At 44.4% G+C, this 18484-nt stretch overlaps 2 protein-coding genes and 1 pseudogene across 2 annotated transcripts in view; 1 reads left to right on the top strand and 2 right to left on the bottom strand.

Moving 5' to 3' along the window:
- ABHD2 (abhydrolase domain containing 2, acylglycerol lipase) overlaps positions 1 to 18484 on the bottom strand; it is a 113955-nt gene that overhangs the window by 54904 nt on the left and 40567 nt on the right. The window lies entirely within an intron of this gene.
- On the bottom strand, positions 176 to 957 carry LOC142456948 (proteasome subunit alpha type-3 pseudogene; annotated as a pseudogene).
- LOC142456672 (U2 small nuclear ribonucleoprotein auxiliary factor 35 kDa subunit-related protein 2-like) lies at positions 8652 to 16847 on the top strand. Its single transcript, XM_075557843.1, has 2 exons — positions 8652 to 8758; positions 8894 to 16847. The coding sequence occupies exons 1-2, from the start codon at positions 8676 to 8678 to the stop codon at positions 10215 to 10217; spliced, it is 1407 nt and encodes a 468-aa protein (XP_075413958.1). The 5' UTR covers positions 8652 to 8675; the 3' UTR covers positions 10218 to 16847.

The raw sequence follows: 18484 nt of genomic DNA on the forward strand, positions 1-18484 counted from the left end.
TTCCTTTCCCCTGCCTCCCCTTCTCCATGTCCCCCCAAAACTGTCATCCCATTGTTCTCTCTTTTGGCTTGTTTATCCCGCCTATCTCTTTTTTTTAAAAAAAATTTTTTTTACAAGGCAAAATTTTTAATGAAATATGGTTACTGGCCATGTAATAACCCACAGGGATAAATAGTTTACACAGGATTGTAAGAGAAATTTAAATTAGATGCTGAAGTAAATGTTACATATTGTCATCATCAGACTCATCTTCCTCCTTCAAAGATTCCTTAGCATATTTCTCTGCTTCTTCCCTTAAATCTTTCGGTACAATTTCATGTCTTCCTTTGGTTAATTCATCAAAAGCTTTATCCTTAGCTTCATCATGCACTATGTAGATTATTTTTGCAACTTCTTTAACAACATCACAGCATGTCATTTCCTTCATCCGAAGCTTCTCAATTTGTTTTTGAAGCTTGCCTCACTTTACCAATAGCACAACCCCAATAATTGTAAGAAACAGCTGATGGGCCAATCGTGTAGAGCTGTGGACCATCATTCGCACTGTAAGACCCTAACATAAAACTGCAGCCTAAAGGTCTGACAGCACTGTAGAGCGTACATGCATGTATATACATGGCCACTCTGTCTGCGAGATGCGTTAGTGGAATGTTATAGCCAAAGTTTGATCTGAAGTTGAACGCTTCTTCTCTTGCTATGTCTGCTAAAGAGCGAGCCTCTGCCAACAAGCCAGCGGAGCCATTCCAACATGCCGATCAATGTTCAAAAGCCGTTTGTTGGAACCGTCTTCACAGGACTAATTTCTCTACCCCAAAGACAACACCACCGTTACACTGGATTCCAATAGCTGTACTGCTGTTTCCCAGCCTTCATAGCACACTCCACTGGAAAAGCTCTCCCATCCAGTGAGAATGGAGAGGCTCATGGGTCGTACCCGGTCCCGACAGAGCTCAGCATGCTAAGCTCAGCATGCTGAACGCAGCCGGCACCCTGACGGCTTAGCGACCTAACGCGCTTCCTCTCCACGGCAGGACTGCACAAAGGAGTAACAGGCTCTCTCATGTCTTCCAGGTAGACATTCTGTGTACCATCACAAGACTGAGTACAGTGAAGCAACAATAGAAAGTAAAACAATAGCTACAACAACACACCAAAAAACCCCTATAAATAGTTCAGGGTCTATTTGTTGTCCTTCATGAGTGCTTTCCAGTCGAGTCTGATGGGGTGCCATGCTTTGGCCCCACATCTATCCCTGGGGAACTCATTGCTCTGCTCCCCCACTGCTTTGCTGCACGCCCCCAGAGGCTGGCTTCAGCATAGTAAGCTCAGGGCGGGCACAATTCCCACCGTGTCTGTAGTGTTGTCCCCCATGGTGCTATGGGTCAATGAGGATCGCAGTGTCCCGTGATGAGGCTGGCCCTCTGATCCTCTCTGTGCATTGCTGCTCTGAGCAGAAACACTGTCCTCAGGGCTTGGTGAGCCAGGATGTGCTTCACTCTTTTTTTTCCCCCTTTCCTCCCCTCATTGGCTCCTGTGTGCTCTGATCAGACCAGTCCTTCTTCTTGAGCTGCAGCTTCAGTGCTGTCCTCTGAAGTGAATTCTTCGGGGGGGGGGGGGGAGGGGAGGGATGGCCTGTTTTTATAGGTACTTATGATAATAAATTCTGGATGACTGCATACAATACAATTCCATCCTGACTTTTAACTCCAGTTTAGGGTACACACATTTATCCAGTACTGTCTAAGGGATGGGGATATTACATAACTTCGTTTATCATTCACAATAACTCTGATTATCTTGACTTTTCTTCCCAGGGCAGGAAATGGAGTCTCCCAAGGCCTCTAGGCAGCAGGTCCTGGATCCGAACTCCTTCTTAGTCTGATTGGATGGCCCATGATCATACTCTTTCCCCATTAAAGATTTACAGCTGGCTCTCCTGTTAGATGTTCTTGTTCCAATTTTTACTGTAATAAAGAACACTGGTAGCATATTCTTGCATATGTACTTTCTTACCCTCTAGATTTTTTTTCTTTCCCCCCCCCCAAGTATTTGTGTACACAATTGAAAAGTCCAGCAAGATGCCCCGCCCATCCCTACTGGATTCCTGCTCTCAGGTGGTCACTATTGTCAGTCCTTTCAAGCTTTGGCCCCACTCCTCTGATTTCTAAATGACAGGTTCGTCCTGCTGCTTCTTCATTTTCAGGTTTTGGAATCAGTCATTAAACTTCCTATTATCGGAGATGTTAGTTCTCTCACAAAAACTGAAAAAACAAAACAAAACAACCAACCAACCAAACTTACCGCCATTGTGTCTCTTCAGACTCATAGTGACCCCGTCCGTAGGGCAGAGTGGACTGTCCCTTTGGGTTTCCAATACTATCAGTCTTTCTGGGAACAGAAAACCTCAGCTTCCTCCCACGGATGGTTTCAAACTGCTGACCTTGCCATGAGTAACCTACCTGGCAACCCACGAGCCTACCAACGCTCCTTTCATATCGTCCTTAAGCATGTACCTTCTCCTCCCTCGTCCTTTCCAACGCTGGTAGAGCAACGATTTTAGTTCAACTAGTTTTCAGTCTTAAATAGCTGCAATTATGTAAATATAAGGTACAGCTAAGTCATACGTTATATTATACTCTTATAAAATTATTTTCCGTTACGTTATTACTTTTATAATATCATTAGCTTAGCTTTCTACGCAACCACCACCAATTGATCTCTAAACTCTTGGGTGCCCAATAAGTCTCTCGATATAGTGAAAGGCATCGGGTGATTCAGATTCACCACTCTTTAAACTCACTGCTGTCGAGACCATTGTGACTCACAGTGACCCTAAAGGACAGAACAGAACTGCCCTATGTAGCTTTCAGAGACCGCAGATCTTTACAGGAGGAAAGAGTTCTCCTTCCGAGCAACTGGCGGCTTTGAACTGATAACCTTGTGGTTAGCAGCCCAACGCATGACCTCTTATGCCACCCTGGCTCCTTCAGGGGGTTGAATTTTTCCTGGAAATGTCCTCCTGGGCCCTGGACGCCTACTCCTGTCTGTCCTTCCCTCTTCTTTCTTCCTTTGCATCCTCAAAGGCTCCTTCACCTCTCTCCAGGATTCTGGGTCCCCCAGCCTCTCAGTCCTTAGGGTACTTTTCTCTGATGTGGCAGGGAACATCTTCCAGTAACTTCTTGTGGAAAAAGTAACTTGGGGGAATTTTTGGAGACCAGCACTTCAAATTTGAAAAAGTCATCACTTACCTCTCATACTAGATTTAGTCTGACTGGTATAGAACTCACTGCCATCAACTCAAATTCAATTCTGACACATAGTGAGCCGGTGGCCAGAGCAGAGTAGCCTCTGTGGGTGTCCGAGGCTATACATGTTCACAGGGGGCGGCTAGTGAGTTTGAACTGCTGGCTTACTTGCCCCTATTATGGATTAATTTGTGTTCCCCAAGAAGATAAGCCCCAATCTTAACATATTACCTGTGTGACCTTATTTGGAAAAGAGGACCATGCGGATGGATTCTGTTGAGTTAAACAATCCAGCACAGGTGGCATGCTTTTAAGAAGAGACCCAGGGACAGAGGAAAGACCGTATGTCTTTCTGGAAAAGATGCCACTGCAGCCAAGGAACGCATGGGGCTAGAAAAGGGGAGCAGGAGCCTGGCCTAGAACCTTCAGAGCATGGCCTCCAGATGGTCAAAGAATAACGGTGTGCTGTGTTCAGTTGCCCAGACTGAGGTGCTTTGTTACAGCAAGCCTAGGAACCTTATTAACACACACCCGTCTCTTTCTAGATATGAGGTAAGTCTGTACACTTCTTCTGAAGCATGGGGCATGCTTTACCCAGTGAAAGGGAAGTAACAGTATGTCACTTCTGGGTAGGAGTCTTTAAGAACCACAGACTCTAGATCAGAGCTTCTCAACCTGTGGGTCGAAACCCCTTTGGGGGGGGTCAAATAGCCCTTTCAGAGGGTTGCCCGATTCCTAACAGTAGCAAAATTACACTTATGAAGTAGCGACTCACATAATTTTATGGTTGGGGGGGGTCACCACCACATGAGGAACTGTATTAAAGGGTCGTGGGTGGCATTAGGAAGGTTGAGAACCACTGCTCTAGATCATAGCTACTTGTGATTTTTATTGTCTTCATTCTTAAATCCCTATTTATATATTATGAATATTTTCCCCCAGAATAACAGCTATATCTATTCTATTAGAAGGATGTTAATTACATTGCTTGTTGATTTTAATGCTTCCCTATCATGATACTCACTTTTTATTTGAAATTATCTTTTTGATTCTTTTTCTTAATATCTAAAACATTCATTTTCCCTTGCCTGCCCTATTCCAGGATCACTCTTCTCTCTCTGTTCAAATCTATCACTGTTAAGGAGGCCGAGTGGTACACAAGTATACTTGCTCCGAATGAAATACCAACTCAATCAGCCTGCCTGGTCACACCACATCATGAAGCTCTACAACTGTTGTATCATCAGAATGATAAATACCACATGCTTTTCTTTGCAAATGACACTTATGCTAACTTGTTCCAGGTGTGTATTTCTTTAAAAACTTTTTTTGAGGGTGTGTATTTCTTGTTAACCATAAAGGATTTCTTTGTAATGAATGTAGTTGTTTGAAGTTAGTATATTAATGCTTCTGAAAGAACTCACAGGAAAAAATTCAATGAGTTCTTACATGTTTATAAGAAAAGTGTTTTTGTGGCCTTTGCTTTTGATAGTTAATTGGCAGAAATTCTAGTGCATGTTTTCTTTTTGTGGGTATTTGCCTATTTGAATCCATAGTCTTTGGACAAAAATAATTAAGGTTTAAAAGTCTAAGGAAGATGTTTTTCTTTTGTTCTTATTCTGTCCCTGGTGTTTTGGGGGTTTTTTTGGTCTGCTTCAAAATTTGGCTTTGGTTTTTCCCCAACACTTTTAGCATCTAATTCATATATCATAAAATTCAATAGCTCGATCACATCGATCCTTGTTATTTTTGGTACGGGAAGAGTGGCACCAAATGTGGGTACAACGAGGCCGGTTTGACCAAAGGAATGATGCCGCCAAAAAAGCTCACGAGAGAAAAGGTTTGCGCTAAAAAATGCAAGGCCCACTATTTGGCCACAACCTAGCAATACTTTTTTACAATGAGTAGATGTCACAAGTCTGTTTTGTAGAAGTAGGCACAGGTGTCTACATATTGGCTTTGCCACCACGAGAACACGCTGCTCACGCAGCCATCTCAGGGCACCAGTTTTTGGCAAAATACAGCATGCCTTTCTTGCCCCCCACACCTTACTCACCTGACCTTCTTTTTGTTTCCTTGAATGAAGAGGGACATGAAAGGACAGCGATTTGACGACGTAGAAGAGGTGAAGAAAAAAACGAGGGAGGTGCTGTCAGCCATCCAAACAGGTGTTTGAAAAATGTTTCCAAGAATGGAATCGCAGATTTGACAAATGTATTAAGTGAAATGCAGAGTGCTTTGAGGCGATAGGTTGTTTTGCAAAAAAATTTCAATCCATAGCTTTGAAAAAAAATCCAGTTTTTTTCTTGAGTACCCCCTCAGACTTGAATTTCCTCCTGTGGAAATTTTCTAGTAGTATCCCCTGTCTACTTAACCAGTGAGTCTTGCTGATGTTCATGTATTGTTGTAGCAACTTTGGGTTCATTGTGACCTTCTTGTTGGGTCAGGGACAGGCTGTCAGGGCCTCAGCCCTTCTACCTGCACGTTCCAGGAAACGAAGCCGACAGACAAGTCTCAGAACTGGCTCCAAGAATAACCGCCTCTCCTCCCCGCCTGCAACGGCTGGATAATGAGACTCAGGCAAAACCTGACAGCAGCGGAAAACCCCTAGCAGCTGCAGCCCCAACCCCTTCCCAAAGGGACCCTCCTCAGCCCCTCCTTTAAAAACCCACCACTCTACTCACTGGGCACGACTTCCCTGGGCTACTTGCTAGACCACGGAACCTCATCCGGAGCATCTTTTCTAATAAAGAGCTGTCACAGCCTCTTAACTTTTTCTCTGTTTGTCCTCATGCCTCAGTTTACCTCTCGTTTCTGCCATGTTTACAACTGCTATGACCTAATAATATAAAATAGCTACAATAATAGTTATGTTTACTTAACTCTTATCCGTGGGAGGGATCCTGTAAATTATCGCACAGGTCTGCTTTTATCCTCACACTAACACTACAGAATAGGTACAATTATCCCATTTTGGGGGTGGTGGGGTTCCGTGGTAGGATTCTCACCTCCATGCGAAAGACCCTGGTACCACCTCCCACCTACCCACTTCGTGCACAGCTGCCACCCTTCTGCCCGAGAAAGCTAGAACACTGCTATGATGCTGACAGGTTTCAGGGGACCGTTCAGACAGAGATGAACTGAGGGAAGTCTCTGTAGATAGACTCCTGGAAATCAGCCACTGAGAGCCCTGTGAATCCCAACGGTCTGACCCCGGTGCGCGTGGTGTGCCCATGAGACTGGGCTGACTTGATAGTAGCTGACGACATCCCAATTTTACAATGAGGAAACAGAAGCTGATACTTGAGCCCAGGTCACTGCAGAGCCTCGGCTCTCAAATGACATTCATGAACTTCTCCCTCATCACTCGCACCTATGTAATTACCACCTCAATCTTGGGGGTGTGTGTGTGTGTGTGTGTGTGTGTCCTCTAATCAGTTTGGCTTTCTCTTCTAGTTTTCCCCTTCTCCCGTTTCCCCCCCAGCTTTTGTTTCCTCAATCACTTTTTCTCTCACTTCACTACTGGAAACACATTCTCAAAAATCCCCAATACTTCTGGCAAAGTCAATGGCCTCTAGCCAGTCCTCTTTCTCCTGATCTCTTGAGGCTTCTTCTACCCTTTCCTTCAGTGTTCCCCCCCCACCCCCCTAGATTCCAAAATGCTGGAGGCTTCAGGTTCTCCTCCCACCTTTCCTACTGTCTCATTTGTTGGTTCCTTTGGCCCTGGCCACCAGTTGACAGACTCTCTCCCCATCCATCCTCCCCACCTACAAGGGCCCTTGAATCCGTAACTCTAGCCCTGAATTCTCACCTGAGCGCACATCCCCGACACAAGTCAAATCAACAACTTTCCCTGAGAAAGCAGTTTCCTCCTTTGACTTCCTTATTTCTGTCAATAGCTCCATTTTTCTCTCAACCACTTAGAAACCTTGGCTTTGCCTGTGAATCAACCTTTCCCTCCCACACCCAAGGGCATTCCATCATCCACCAGCACATTTGATTCTGCCTTCAGAGGGCTCTGAAGTGGCCTTAATCCCTCCCTTCCCACTCCCACTGGCCCTCACAAGATACAACCCCAACTCCTCCTTTCTGGGAGTGTGAGACTCCCTGAGTCTCTCCTCTTTTCCTCCCCAAAGGATGTGGGCTGGTGTGCTACAATCATATGGCCCTGGTCACACCACATCCCAGCACAGAGGACCCAGTAAGGTGCCGGCCAGCAAGGAAATTATAGAGACCAGAGCAGTGATGGGTGGGAAGGGTTACTGTGAACAAAATCAAAGGGCACTGTGAACAAAGGACAGAGCAGGTGGCAGGTCCTAAGTTCATGCAAACAGCACCAAGGGGCCAGGTCTCTGAGAACTGCAAAGAGACGGTTAAAGTCTAGACAAAAGTTTACAGGACAGGGGGGACAGAAGCACAGTGGCTGTGGGTCAAGGCAAGGCAGGGCCTAGGAAACCTGTCAATAACAACATGGCCTCTTTTGTAACCTTCACTCACTGGGGCAAATGTGGGTGGGTGGAAGTGTTGTTGGTTTGGAGAGAAGCCTTGCTCACACCAATCTCTGTGCCCTCCCTCTTAAGAAGGGCCCCTACCTATCCAACGCCGATGGCACTCTCTGCATCCCACAAGATTGCATCACTGGAGCTACCGCAGTAATAGCCCCCCAAACCTCCTTTATTGCTTACCTGAGTAACCCATTCTGAAATTTAAATCATATGTGCTCCTACCTAAACGATCTACAAACCTTAGTGCTCACAGACTGTGCCAAGTAGCGGCCATCAGAAATATTTTTTAAATGTTACCTAAGTCCCGATCCTCTAGTCCCTCCGAATATAGTAGGGGTGGGGGCAGGATGGGGTGAAGGAGGATGCACATACAGAAAAATGTCACCTATCGTCCTCGGTGTTAAGTCAGCATCATAGAGGGGAGCAACGGGGGGGGGGGGGGAGGCCAGAGGGGCTGGAATAGGAGGAGCCCTTGAGAGGGTGTGGGGGGGTAAGGGACAGAGTTGGCATGGATGAAGAAGGATGAAGCAAGCTCACTTTGGGAATAGAGAAATACCAGGTGTTATTTGAAATTCTCTAATACTGGGTAAATCCATGATACCATACTATCAGTACAGTAGACAGGTCATATGTCTCCCGGGGATGATCTATAATGTTCCCCAAGAAAAGAGTAGCCACAAGAAAGGAATTTTCAGGGGTGTCGTTAAGATAGCAGCACCACAAAAAAAAGCACGGAGGTGCTCCCCAACCGAGACTCAGGTAGCCAGTGGGCGCTGACGTCAGAGGGGCGGGGCGGGGCTACGCCGGGAGGGGCGCTGACGTCGGAGGGCGGGGCGAGACGCTGACTTCGGAGGGGCGGGAATACTGACGTCGAAGGGGCGGGACCCTGACGTCAGGGGGCGGGGCGAGCGGGCGCGGAAGAATCATGGCAGATCCGAGGCCAGAGAGCCCACGCCCGCTGCTGCGCGAGCGCCCTGAACTGTCATGGGCGACCGCGGGCAGAGGCAGGTAAGGAGGGACCCCGGGCGGGGCGGACAGACTCGGCGGTCGCTGCGCTCTCTGACTTGAACACGCTGGAAAGCAAGATTCCCCTCCCTTCCGACCAGCGGCCACTGACTGCGGTGTCTGCGTCTTGTGTTCCAGCCACCGGAAGCACAGGGCCGCCCTGAAGAAAGAGAGGCGGAAGGCGCGCCGGCAGGAACTCGCGCGGCTGAGGGACGCGGGCCTGGAGCAGCAGGCCCGGGAGACTGTCTCGGAAGCCTGCCTGCCAGGGGGCGAACAGCGGCTGGAGACCGAGAGGCAACAGTTACACGAGGAGTGGCTGCGGAGAGAGCAGAAGGCCCAAGAAGAATTCCAACGGAAGCGAGAAAAGGAAGAGGCCACTAGAAGACGGCAGGAAGCACTGGAGCGGACGCTAAACGAGGAGAGGGAAGAGCAGCTGAGGAAAGAGCGAGAGGAGGAGGAGCTGAAGCTGCGGGAAAAGCGCGCGCTCGAGGCAGCCGTGCAGAAGATGCTGGATCAGGCCGAAAGCGAGCTGGAAAACGGCGCCGCGTGGCAAAACCCAGAGCCACCCTCGGACGGAAGAGTGATGGAGAAACACCGCGCGTCGTGTCCTTTCTACAGGAAAACAGGAGCGTGCCGATTTGGGGACCGATGCTCACGGAAGCACACCCTCCCGGCCTCGAGCCCCACCCTTCTGGTGAGAAGCATGTTCACGACGTTCGGCATGGACCAGTGCCGAATGGACGACTACGACCCGGACGCCAGCCTGGAGTACAGCGAGGAGGAGACCTACCAGCAGTTCCTGGAGTTCTACGAGGACGTGCTCCCCGAGTTCAAGAACGTGGGGAAGGTGGTCCAGTTCAAGGTCAGCTGCAACTTTGAACCTCACCTGAGGGGCAACGTGTACGTCCAGTATCAGTCGAAAGAAGACTGCCGAGCAGCCCTTGCTCGGTTTAACGGGCGGTGGTACGGCGGGCGGCAGCTGCGGTGTGAATTCTGCCCCGTGACCCAGTGGCAAATGGCGATTTGTGGTTTATTTGAGACCCAGAAGTGCTCACGAGGGAAACACTGCAATTTCCTCCACGTGTTCCGAAATCCAAACAATGAGTTTTGGGAAGCTGACAGAGACATGTTTCTGTCCCTGGATGGGACCAGCTCATCCTCATGGAAGAGCTCAGATCGAAGAGAGAGGCTGGGCCACCGCGATAGCTACTACAGCAGGTCAAGGGGTAGACGCAGCCCCAGTTCCGACCATTCCTACCACGGAAACAGGGAGTCAGAGAGAAAAAGAAGTCGGGACAGGGGGAAGAAGTCTCATAAACGTGCATCCAAAAGCCGGGACAAGCACAGCTTCCGAAGCAGAGGCAGGAAAAGGGACTGCAGCAGGAGCCCCGAAAGCCGGAGCCACAGGGGGAGGAGGCCAGGTAGCAGAGACAAAAACACCCAGAGCCCCAAGGCTAAATAAATCGATTGTTTCTATATTTAGAAAGAGTGGATTTTTTTAGCTAGCACCAAACCGCAGCCCTAGTCTAAGAACAGTTGGTTCTTAGGGCACAGCCCTACCTGATATAATACTTGTCCTCATATGGGTGCTAAGAGTAAAATGTGGTGACAAAATATGATGGTTCCCTGCTAACTGAAAGAATATTGTCTGGGGTCTTAAAGTCGCGTTGTAAAACAAGCAGCCATCCAAGTGATGTAACAGTTAAGTCTGCCAGAAAGAAGCACAACAGCCTGTGTGATCCAATGTTTATAAATAATATAATCCAAAACTGGATGGGGGAATGGTCATAGCACTTTAATTCTGAGCACCAGGTTTGCAGAAGGCAATGGATGGCAGTGAGAATTCAAAAATCCATTTCTAAGGTCCACCCATGGATTAAGTCTCCAGTGAATTCCTTCAGACCATTGACAGGGATGTGCATACCCTTGCTAGCAGACAGTGTATTGGAAAGCGGGCAACGCAGACGTATTTAGGTTAAAATTTAGCACCTTATCATTTGTTCTCCCTTTTGACTCGTTTTCAATTTTTTCTAGTTTTTATTATTTAATCTTTTCAACTGAGGTTTTTCTCATATTTTGTTATCAGGGTTTTTTCCTGTTTGCTTTTGTATATTTTTGTTTATGTGAAATCCAGGAGAGGTAAATCTAGAGAGACAGTAACTGGATAATAGTTTCTTGGGGTTATGGCAGGGAAAGCTGGGGGACAACTGGGATCTAAAATTAACAAGGAAGAAGAAAATGTTCTAAAACATTGATCATTACACAATTCCTTTAAATATGTTTAAAGTATTGAGTTGTAAGATGAGTAAATTATATATCAATAAAACTGAAAAAGTTTAAAAGACTAGGTATTGTATATGTGTGACAGTGGGTACATGAGTATAGTGCAGAGGCAGTGAACTAAATATTAGTTGATTATACATGCACACACATTTATATGCACATATATGCCCATTTACTTTATATAGTAAATATGTACATATAAAAAGATTAAATCAGCTAATTAATATTTAGTAACTTGCTGACTCAATTCATCTGTATACTACACTTATCCACACAACCAATACACAGTTTAATAATGTGTATTTACTTTAAATTATAAATATATATAGTTTTATATACACTCTATAAAAATAAATATATAGAGGTAGGCCCTGACTTGCAATGAACCATACTTAAGACCAACTCTGTTCTGCTTAAACATCTTATTGCTCATCATATGTACTCCATACAGTGTTGTAGCACGTAATTCGTTGATGTTATCAAAACTGTAGGTTTATATGTAATGTTTCCAATCCCCAAAGCCAAAGTTAGAAAAATACTGATAACAGGCAGTAACAACAGAAACAGACAAAAAGATGTATAAGACTTAGAATTGACAAGAGAGCCCTTGGAAGGGAGCACTGTCATAAGTCTGACTACCTTTATAAACCAAACCAAACTCACTGCCATCGAGTCAATACTGTGTCATAGCAACTCTATAGGACAAGATAGAACTGCCCCTTTGAGTTTTTGAGACTATAGCTCTTTATAGGGAGTAAAAAGCCCCAACTTTCTCCTGCAGAGTGGCTGGTGGTTTCAAACTGCTGACCTAGCAGTTAGCAGCCCAACTCATAACCACTTTTCCTCGGGGCTCCTGATTAGAGATATATTAAATCAGTCAATATCGGAATATATATTATATAAGCTACATAAAAATTACTATACATGCTTCAACATAGTTAATAAAGTTTATGTCCTTAGGAAGTGTAGCACCTGGCATCCTAAAAAGCTTGGGAGTGGTCATCGAAAATACAACTATTGGTCTACTCATCTGGAGCAAAAAAGAAAGAAGGAAACCTAGGACTCAAAGAAGAAACCAGTCTACAAGACCAATTGTCTACATAAACTGGGATCACCTATCCTGAGACCAGAAGACCTAGAGAGTGCCCAGCAATCACTACCATTAGATTTGACCAAGAGTGCAGTAATTGGTCCCAGATAAAGTGGGAGATAATTGTAGAACAAAACTCAAAGGTTCTTTTTTTTTAAAAGAACAGATTTACTGAACTGGCAGAGACAATGGGGAACCCAGGAGATTACTACCCTGACATCTCCTGTAAGCTTTGATATGAAACTATCCACTAATTAAGACTCCTGAAATAAACACTAGCACCATGAGTATTAATGCTCCTAAAACAAAACAAATCACCTGTTTGAGACGAGATGGTCAACATTTGGCCTACAGCACAGATGCGGATGGTGGCGTATGAGGGGTGGCGAGAGGGCAGGGAAGCAAGAAAAATAAGGATAGTGGAATAACTCAAACAGAAATAAGAATGTGAACATGTGAGCATTATAACTAATGGTGCTGTTGCTGAGCAATATGCACAAATTGTTAAATAGGAATCTAATCTGTAAACCTTCAAAAAGAGTTCAGTACAATATTTTTAAAATATATGCTTATTTTAAAATATTGATTATACAAATTCTTAAGAAAATATTTTAAGTTTGAACTATTTTAACATAAATAATAAACATCATATTTCATGTAAGAGGGGACTTCAAAATGTTTGTGGAACAATTATCTTTTTAATTCTATTGTTTCACAAACTTTTGAAGCCCCCTCGTGTGTGTGTGTGTGTGTGTGTGTGTGTGTTTATATACCGACAGTAAAGAGGACTTGAAGTAATGCCTAATGAAGATCAAAGACTTACAGCTTTTGGTATAGATTATACCTCAACCTCAAAACACGAAAACTTCCCATAACTGGGCCAATAAGCAACATTATGATAAACGGAGAGAATATTGAAGTTGTCAAGGATTTCACTTTACATGGATCCACAACACCCAGGTAAGCAGGAGTCAAGCAAACTAATGTGTTATCACATTCGGCAAATCTGCAAATGGACTTGTCAAATATTAAAAAGCACAGATGTCACCTTGATCACCTTGAGGTCTATGGCATGCCTACCCCCAAACCATGGTATTTTTAATGGCCTCGTGTGCATGTGAAAGCTGGACAACGAACAAAGAAAGCCACAAGAAGAATTGATGCCTGTGAATTATGGTGGGTAGCAAAGAATATTGAATCTGCCATGGACTGCCGAAAGAACAAGCAAATGTATCATGGAAGAAGTACAGTCAGAATGTTCCTTAGAAGAACGTATGGTGAGACTTAGTTTCACTTACTTTGGACAAATTAAAAAGAGCAACCAATCCTTAGAGAAGAACATCATGTTCAGTGGAGTAGAGTCAGTGAAAAGGAGGGAAGATCTTCACTAAGATGGATCGACACAATGACTGCAACATTGGACTCAAACGCAGTACCAATTTTGAGGACGGCGCAGGACCAGGCAATGATTTCATTCTCTTATATAAGAACCATCTGGATGGCACCTAACAGCACAGAGCTAAAGACTTCCTTCGTTCGTTTGAATACCAAGGAGAGAGGAGTCCGTAGTATGGTTTCGCAGATTTCAAATTTAAAACCATTTATGGGGCTTCTCAATTCATATTAATAGGAATTACTGATCAAGCTAGACACCGGTTGAGTGTATTGTCACCAAGCGAATCTGGTGCTCCACCAGGCCAGAGCGTGGATCAGTCTAAGTGGGTGATAGAAAGCCAATAGAAAAGTACACAGTCTGCTGCTTCTCACAGGCTCCTCCCTTCCTGGGAAGCCGCAGGCAGTTAAGGATCAGCCCCTGACCTTTGGGTGAAGAGGTTTCACACACATGCCAGATTATGGACTCTTCATGGCTCCCTCAGAAGTGACGCTGTCTTGATGTCACATGCCAGTGCTGACCTGGAGTCCTCATGCTATAATTAGAAGCTGACACTCGGGTGGAGCTTTAGGGTGGCTCTTAAGAGGCCACAATGGCTGACTCACTTCTCAAGCTCACCCAGACATACCACCTAAGAGGTGAGCCCGTAGCCCTCAGTAGAGGGCACTTCTCTGTCTGGCAGTGAGGCATTTGGGATGGCAGCAAGGTTAGCCTTTCACTTGTTTATGGGAAAAATTAATTCTTAAAAGACTACAGCTTTCTACACAAGTAAGAGCTTCCTAGAACTTCATGGAGGGGCAGATTTCCTTACAAACCAAGGGAAATGTTTTTCTGATCCTTAAGTCAAGTTCTACCTACCCTACCCCCAACATACTTTATTTGCATAGAAAGTGTTGTTGGTGCTGCAGAAACTTCAATGACTTATTTCAGAAGAAAATAAAAGTAAGTGGCAGTAAGCTCTTTGCTCTACACATCACTGGATGAACGCGGTGTACTGACAGTACAAACTGCCATTTGTCATTGATGAGGGTGAGGACACAGGCTGTGGCCTTTTTTTATAAGGAGCCCTGGTAGCGTAATGGTTATGTCTTGGGCTGCTAACTGCAAGGTTAGCAACTTGAAAACACCAGCCACTCTGTGAGAGAAAGGAGTTCTAGTCTTGAAAACTCACAGGGGCACTCTGACCTTGCCCTATACAGACTCCCTATGAGTTGGCATTAACTTGATGACACAGGGTTTTTTAGTTTTCGTAGACACATTTCCCACCACCCAGCTTGTCATCAAATGATCGTGTGGAAGTTCACATTGAAGCTGAAGACAATGAAAATAAGCCCATGACAGCCAACATGTCCTTGAGTATCTCCCACTGAATTCAGAGAGCACCTCACAAACAGACTGGGTGCATGGAACGTGAGGACTGCAAACCAGGTGAACCCTGAGAAGACATCAGGTACATCAGGTACAAGAGAGCCAACAGATCAGTGAAGAGAGAAACAAGAACAAGACCAAGGTGGATGTCAGAAGAGACTCAAACTTGTTCTTAAGTGTAGAGAAGCTACAGTGACTAGAAGAAATGATTAATAGAGCTGACCAGAAATTTCAAGGGCCAGCTCTCAGAGAAGACCTTTAGAGTAAAGAATTCTAATGACGAGGGATATGAATCACCCTGTTATCAGAGAGCATTGCAAAATTTATTAAAGCAGACAGGACAAAATGTAGTATCTTATCATTTGATCTCCTCTTTGATCCACTTCAAAGCTGTTTCCATTTTTTAATTTTTTTTAAAGGGAAAGGGAAATCATGTAGATGAAGCCCCTGGTGACTCTTCTCTGACCATGGACCAGGGATGTGAGCAGCCTTGCTGACAGGCAGAATGCATCGGAAAGTGGATTGTTGAAGATGCAGTAGGGTTAAAATTAAGCACCTAACAACTGATCTCCCTTAAGGTCCACTTAAATCTGTTCCAGATTCCAGTATTTTCTGCTTTTTTTTTCAATTGAGGCTTCTGTTTGACTCTGTTATTGTTGTTATTTTTTTTTGTATATGAAATCCAGAATAGGTAAATCTCTTAAGGGCAGTAATTGTATTAACAGTAACTTGGGGGAATGGTAGGGAAGTTGAAGGGCAAAGGGAAGCTAACAATGAGTATGAGAATGAAGAAAATGTTCTAAAACTGATTGTGGTGACAATTGTACAACTCTTCTTGATGTGACTGAGCTATCGAATTGTATGATATGTGGATTGCATGCCAATAAAACCTAAAAAGAACTGTAGGGGGAGGGGACGCTGTTAGCAATGATGACTGTATAACCTCACTTGAGGGGAACGAGTAACAAAACTGCAGGCGAATGGATACATTGGATGGTGTAAGATAGGGCCATATTATGTACAAACACACACACACACACACACTAGGGGCTCCTGAGGGATAGGGTGGCAGAGGAATGGGATCAAGGGAAGATGATACCAAAAATTCAAGAAGAAAATGTTTTGAAACTGATGGTGGTAGCAATTATAAAAATTATCCTTGATCTGACTGAATTATGGATTGTTATAATATCTGCAAGGGCTCCCAATAAAATGATTAAATACAGTCCTGGAAACCCTAAAACATAAGTGATAATGACATGTGTTAGGATGTGGAGTTGGGAAAGCAAAGGAAGAATGAGTTCAGCATTTCTCAAGTGGAAAGACCTGGGAGAGAACAGGCCAAGCCTCAACTGTACAGCACTGAAGGACTCCATGGGCAAAACACTGAATGATGCACGAAGCAATAGACAGAAGGAATCCACAGTCACTTTACCAAAAAGAACTGCTCAATATTCAGCCATTTCAAGAGAGGGCATATAATTAAGAATTGATGGTACTGAAGGAAGCTGCACTGAGAGCGTTGATGAAAAATAAGTCTCCAGGAATTGACAGAAAACCAGTTGAACCATTTCAACAAATTGATGCAGATCTAGAAGCATTCACTAGAGTCTGTGCCACAACATTTGAAAGACCAGCTAACCAACTGGAAGAGATCCAGATTTGTGCCTATTCTCTCCAGGAAAGGGCAATCCAACAGAATCTGGATATTATTAAATAATACCATTAATATCCCATGCAAATACAATTTTGCTAAAAATAACTTTTTAAAAGGTTGTAAGCCATACATTATCGGAGTTGCCAGAAATTCAAGCTGGATTCAAAAGGACATGACATGAGGGATACCAGACCTGTTGATACCAGATGGAGCTTGGCTGAGAAAAAACATAGGAAGAGGGTTTTTACATTATGGGGATTACCGCCAATGACACACACAAAAACCAAAATGTGAATGAATTCGTGAGTGAAAAAACCAATTTGTTTTGTAAACGTTCACCAAATCACAATAAAATTAAAAAACAAGAAGCATGTGCTAAAATCAATGGTGTCAAACCCATCACATAGAGATGTTTTTAATGGTTATGGAAAAACAGTATTAAAACTTTCAAACTTTTGTGGGGGAAAGATGGCAAATGTCTGCAATTTTGATGCCCCTGATGAGGCGGGACAAGTGAGCTTCCATTCTGTGTGAGAGTTATCTAATTTCTGAGCTCTGCCTGCCCCAGTCTTACCCCGTTAGGTTCCATTCAAGGGCTATCCTGGTCCACTGATCATCCTTAAATTAACTCTACTTAAGTGACTTTACTTAAACCTAATTTTTCTCAAAGCTTGCCTGAGATCAGATGCACCATTATGGGCCTTCTCAACATGCAGTTGTCTGAAACTTCACCTAATATGGAGGAGCAGAAAACTGGTCTTGTTTTCTAAGAAGTTCAAACTTCTAAGTATAGCCACCTATAATCACCGTTACACTTTTTATTGGACCTGAGAGTTCGGTGATTATTAATTTTGACCCCCAATCTTTTCCTTGTGCTAACTTCTTCTGTTCCTGGAAATGGGTAATGTTATTAGAAATGCCTCCTCAGCTTCAGCCTTGAGCCAATGCCACCCTTTTGAGCTCGTAAGGTAGACTGTTCTAAAAAGCGTGTACCTCGTGGGCGTTTCTGTTGTTCTCGAGGGTTCCACCAGTCTCTAGAAGCCCAGGGAGCCTGGTCTTGTTTTATGATTTTGAGTGTTGGTTCAGATTTACGCCCTGTAGTCATAGTCTTCTATTGTGATCCCTTTCCGAAGGCTCAGCAGTGGTGGTCATGTACCATCTAGTTCTGGTTTCAGGATGGTGGAGGCTGGGATGAGTGTGGCCCATTAGTACTAATTGCTTCTATGCAACTGATTTTCCTCATGCTTTTTTTCTCTGCACAGGGAGAGCTCAATAGATGTACCTAGACTCCAGTTGCTACTCACCAAGGTAGGGTATAGAATATTGTCCTTCTGGACTATGTTATGCTAATTGACCATGGTTTCCTCTGAGACTCTGGTTCTGAGCCCCCAAGCCCAATGGCTCATTCTTTGAAGGTGTCTAGTTATGGCTAAGACGTTTTCCTAACTTTGCTCCCTGTATGCTCCACTATATTTATGGGTATGTTTCCAGCATGTATGTGTATATATATATATGTATATTCTCTACCAATCCTATATTATATCTTGGATGTAGCCTGATTCACCTTCCCAGCTCTCTACCCGCTATCAGGGCGATTAACGGATGGGGTAGGTAATAGCATTCACCTTTGTTGCCTTTAACTCCTGAGCTCCTCCCAGTGTCTTCCTTTGCTGTAATTGTTCTGTACTGACTTCTCTTCCCCTTATTGTAAATTGCCTTTTCCTTGTCCAAGTTAATACGTTTTGTTTTTGCTTCTTATGAAGACACAGTAGAGCCTTGAAAAATAAACACAGGCCTGACATGTAGGGTAACAGGTTGATCTCCAAGTCTTAGAAAATGAAATTGATTGCTTTAAGGTATGCAGTGAGACTTCTTCTGAAGTAAATCCAGAGAGTGTTGACAATTTCAAATTCTGGGTCCTTTAGATCTTCAGTCTCT

This window comes from Tenrec ecaudatus, chromosome 9 (assembly GCF_050624435.1).
Source record: "Tenrec ecaudatus isolate mTenEca1 chromosome 9, mTenEca1.hap1, whole genome shotgun sequence".
In the NCBI taxonomy this organism is placed as follows: Eukaryota; Metazoa; Chordata; class Mammalia; order Afrosoricida; family Tenrecidae; genus Tenrec; species Tenrec ecaudatus.

Bases quoted from the DNA above. Each gene is read 5' to 3' on its own strand.
- LOC142456672 (XM_075557843.1), top strand. From the start codon at position 8,676: ATGGCAGATCCGAGGCCAGAGAGCCCACGCCCGCTGCTGCGCGAGCGC. The intron at 8,759-8,893 runs GTAAGGAGGGAC...CTTGTGTTCCAG, and splicing joins GCGACCGCGGGCAGAGGCAG to CCACCGGAAGCACAGGGCCG.